The sequence below is a fragment of the Cupressus sempervirens genome, chromosome 7 (assembly GCF_028749045.1).
Source record: "Cupressus sempervirens isolate cs-2001-9-10 chromosome 7, ASM2874904v1, whole genome shotgun sequence".
NCBI classification, from domain to species: domain Eukaryota; kingdom Viridiplantae; phylum Streptophyta; class Pinopsida; order Cupressales; family Cupressaceae; genus Cupressus; species Cupressus sempervirens.
The window spans coordinates 526,685,091-526,688,948 of record NC_143124.1 but is presented as its reverse complement, the minus strand read 5'-3'; the positions used below and the strand labels follow the sequence as shown (position 1 = coordinate 526,688,948).

Below are 3,858 nucleotides of genomic sequence, written 5' to 3'. Positions count from 1 at the left end.
GATGAGGGTTTGTTGATGAAGTATTATGTTCAATTTGTTCCTAGGAGTGAGCATGCTAATTGGATGGTTGAGATTCTGGTGTTTGACATATGGATGCAAATGTGGATGATTTGCATGTTGGTTTTCTTGTCCCTGTTGAAGTGGAAACTTTTGGTGAAGATGAAGATGGTTGTAGATCTTTCTTTTGGCATGAAAGTGTAGGACACACTTTTCTTTTCTACTTGGGGAGTTTGATGCAGGAGCATCTTGCGTAGGAAATTTTTTCTTTTTAAAATAAAAAATAAATAAATAATTGGAAGAGAGAGAAAGTGATGAAAATTAGAGGAAAAATTTAATTAAAAAATTTTAAAAGGGAAAAGGAGAAAAAGGAATTTCTATTTTCAAGGTGCATAGGTGGCATAAATAGAAAAATAAATTAAAATGGTTGTCATTCCATTTATCGAGGTGTGTAGGTAGAATTCTAGAAGCTTGTGGACATTTTATTAAATCATGCATTTAATATTTGTTGGGTCACGTGGTGGTGCTTAGTTGTATTCGGGTGGGAATTAAATATTTATTGGAAGGTAGTTACATTTACCTTTTATCCCACATTGGTTCTGTTGGTAACATCTTGGGTGGTAAGTGCCTATTTAAGCAACGTATATGAGCATTTCTAATCAAGCTTCAAGGTGTCATCTCTTCTTAGGAGAAGCTTGGAGAGGAGGAAGGTAAAGGGTGAGTTTTCCTGAGTTTGTGGATAAAGCGCCGAATGTGAGGCAGTTTACAGTAGGATTGTGGTGAATTTGTGAGTGTGTGGATAGAGCGTCGAATGTGAGGCAGTTTACACTTGGATCTTGGATAAAGCTAGAGAAGAGTTAGTGGTTGTGGTTTAGAAACAAGGAGGTTGCTTGGTAGCTTGCGAGCACAAGTTGGGATCTTTGAGGTTTCTACTAGAGTGTGGATCTAGACTAGCTAGTGTATGGGTTGGATCTTGAAGGATCTTGCAGAACTGTTATTGTAATTGCTATTGTATTTGGGTGTAACCAGGAAGGCCTTACAACACAACACATTGCATGTAATAGTTATTTCATGAATAAAGAGTTGTGATTTGATATCAGATCTTTCATTGTTATTGTGTTTCCATTATGTGGTTATTTGCTGGGGGCTAGGACATCTCCTTTAGGGATTCTCCTGCCTTGCGCTGCATCACTTTTTTGGGTAGGAGACATAACCATAACTGCATGACATACACCCTTTTTCAATGAGCTAACACTGGCCCCCCCCACCACATTTAGTCATCCACTATCTTGTCCATCTTCCCTTCGATGGTTCTAGATTCATCTATCAACCACCCAAGTTGAATGCAACATTTACATGCATTATTATCGGCAGTGTTGCAATAAAGGAGATTGTTGAGCTTGTAGGTTTTTTGTGAAATTCATTTTTGGTAGGATTAAAGCATTGACAATGTATGCTTCCACAATTATATTTAACTACAACAACTCAGGCATAAGCTTTCCTAAATAGTCATTGGTGCTTTTAGTGCTAGTATAATTTTGAATCACAAAGATTTGCATCTTTGGCCTCAACCTATAAAGAGGACACCTAATTTGAATTCAAAATCAGAGCTCAACATTCAAGATTTTGAAGATTAATGTAAAACAATTTTGTCATCATCTTAATTATGAATTTACAGTTAAAATTAGAATTAGTGTTTGAATAATAACTTTCTATTGAATATTAAAAATCTTTTACCAATTTTATTTCAAATGACATATAAATCGAACAATTTTTCCTTTTCAAATAATAGACAAAACTTTTAAAATAGATCGTGTTAAATTATTTTTCATCAACATTTAGAATCAATAATTTAACAGAAATCTGCCCCAAAATTTTGTAAAATAAATATATAATATGAATTTGAGTTATTTCATACAACAGCTAGTGACAAAGTTGCTGTTCCCTCCTACTTCCCAATATCAATTATTGATGATGTCCTAGCCCAACTGCCACAACATTCATCACTCAAGCGAACGTCTCACACAGTTTATGGAATAATAAGATGGAATATTTGTAACGCCTTCGAAGTTGGAGGAGAGATTTTTAGTCGAAATCTAGGCGGAGGGTAACTTAAACCCCAAATTTTATTTTTCCGGAGCAATTCAATGAACGGCAGCAATTGGGAAGAGGAGAAAGAGGAAAGTAGCAGAAAAGGAATGAGACGAATGCCCAAATCGCCATTTCACCATGAACCTGATGAATTTGTAGACCTCGATGAGTTGCTAAGGGAGACATTGCCTCAGGTGGGAGAGGCCGTGAAGTTAATTGAACGACAGAAAGAGGCGGATCAGATCTCATCGGATGAAGCTCAAGAGGGCCAGATAAAGAAGAGAATGGAAAAAGCGAATAGAAAGAAGAAGACACAGAATGAAGCGGATCAGATTTTGTCAGAAGGAACGTTACAAGGCCAGAAAAAGAAGATAATGGAAAAGGAGAATAGGAAGAGGAAAAGGAAAACGAGGGTAAGCACTCCATCTCCATCTCAAAGAAATGAATTTGAAAGTGATTTAAAGAAAGAGCACATGCTTGAGATAATGGGGGTTAGGGTTTCTGACAATTACAATGGCACCCAAGAACCCTCAGCACCCCATCACACAAAAGCTTCATCAGACGAAGCTCAAGATAGCGCAGATAAGCATGCCAAGAAGAAGAGGAAAATGGGTACTAAAGATTTTATACAGAGAAAGAGATCTGAACTAGGGTTTGATTCAGGGAAGAAGAGGAAAATGGGTACTGATTTAGAGAGAAAGAGATCTGAACTAGGGTTTGATTTAGTGTCCGGGGAAGATATCAATGAAGTTCTGGCTGGAGATAACAGCCAGACCACTATGTCCAACGGAAATCAAACTAAATTTCTCACACTAAAGGAGGCATGGGAACTGAGGCTTCAGTATCTTGTAATGGAAACAGGTTTGCAGATGTTGACATTCATGAAAGATTTGTACATTGACACAATGCACAGCCTTAAAGAAACAATTAAGCAAACGCACGGCTAGAACTTCAATGTTTCCCTGTTTTGGACGGTAAGAGATTAGGGTAAAATAATCCTACCGCCATACAATATCTGGCCAAATGTTTTTCTTTTCTGGTTAGTTTCATATACCTACTTATATTTACTTATGGGATGATGGGGATGGATTTATCAGATATCCTTGAAGGAAGCTGTTCATATTTGCCTTTTTTGGGGAAGTCTTTTGCATCAACTATGTCTTCTAATTGATTTGAAAAGTATGATTTGGTTCTGATTGCATCGATCCTGACTTTCAGAAGCCCAGAAGAACAGTTCCAAGTTAATCTGCTTCAATTTGTTTTATTATAGGGTTGAGGTACCACAATTGTGATCTTATGGGCTGTGGTCGTATGGACTGTTAGTAAAATATTGTTTATAGTGTCCAAGTGGTCCAAAATGCTAGCCTTGAACTGATCCAAAAAATTATTATGGCTATCTATTTTCCAGACAGGTAGGCCATATGAAATACCAGAGCTGTTAAAAAATCTTAAGCTTATAAAAAACAACTATCTTTAATTACCAGCAATGCTTCAGCTATATTTTTAATGTCAATGTACTGTCAATGTTAAAAAACAGGGGTTTCAAAATGAATCAGGTGACTCAATCTATGTATAGTTCCAAAGTTTTATTTTATATTTATTTTTGAAAAAACAGTGTTCAGTTGTAGAGTTTCAGTTGTCATTTCTAATGTTAATGGGCTATGAACATTTCAGCTGTGTTAAAGATCATAATGAGTTTGTGAAGGAATGTGTATTTTTTGTTTTATGGGAAAATGAATATAATTGAATAGATGAACAAGTTTTAATGAC

At 36.2% G+C, this 3,858-nt stretch overlaps 1 protein-coding gene across 1 annotated transcript; it reads left to right on the top strand.

Moving 5' to 3' along the window:
- The first annotated feature begins 1,996 nt into the window (after nt 1-1,996).
- LOC149547838 (uncharacterized) lies at nt 1,997-3,571 on the top strand. Its single transcript, XM_089791884.1, has 2 exons — nt 1,997-3,062; nt 3,186-3,571. The coding sequence occupies exon 1, from the start codon at nt 2,145-2,147 to the stop codon at nt 3,033-3,035; it is 891 nt and encodes a 296-aa protein (XP_089648010.1). The 5' UTR covers nt 1,997-2,144; the 3' UTR covers nt 3,036-3,062; nt 3,186-3,571.
- The last annotated feature ends 287 nt before the right edge of the window (nt 3,572-3,858 follow it).

Coding starts and splice junctions, on each gene's coding strand:
- LOC149547838 (XM_089791884.1), top strand. CDS start 2,145: ATGAACGGCAGCAATTGGGAAGAGGAGAAAGAGGAAAGTAGCAGAAAA.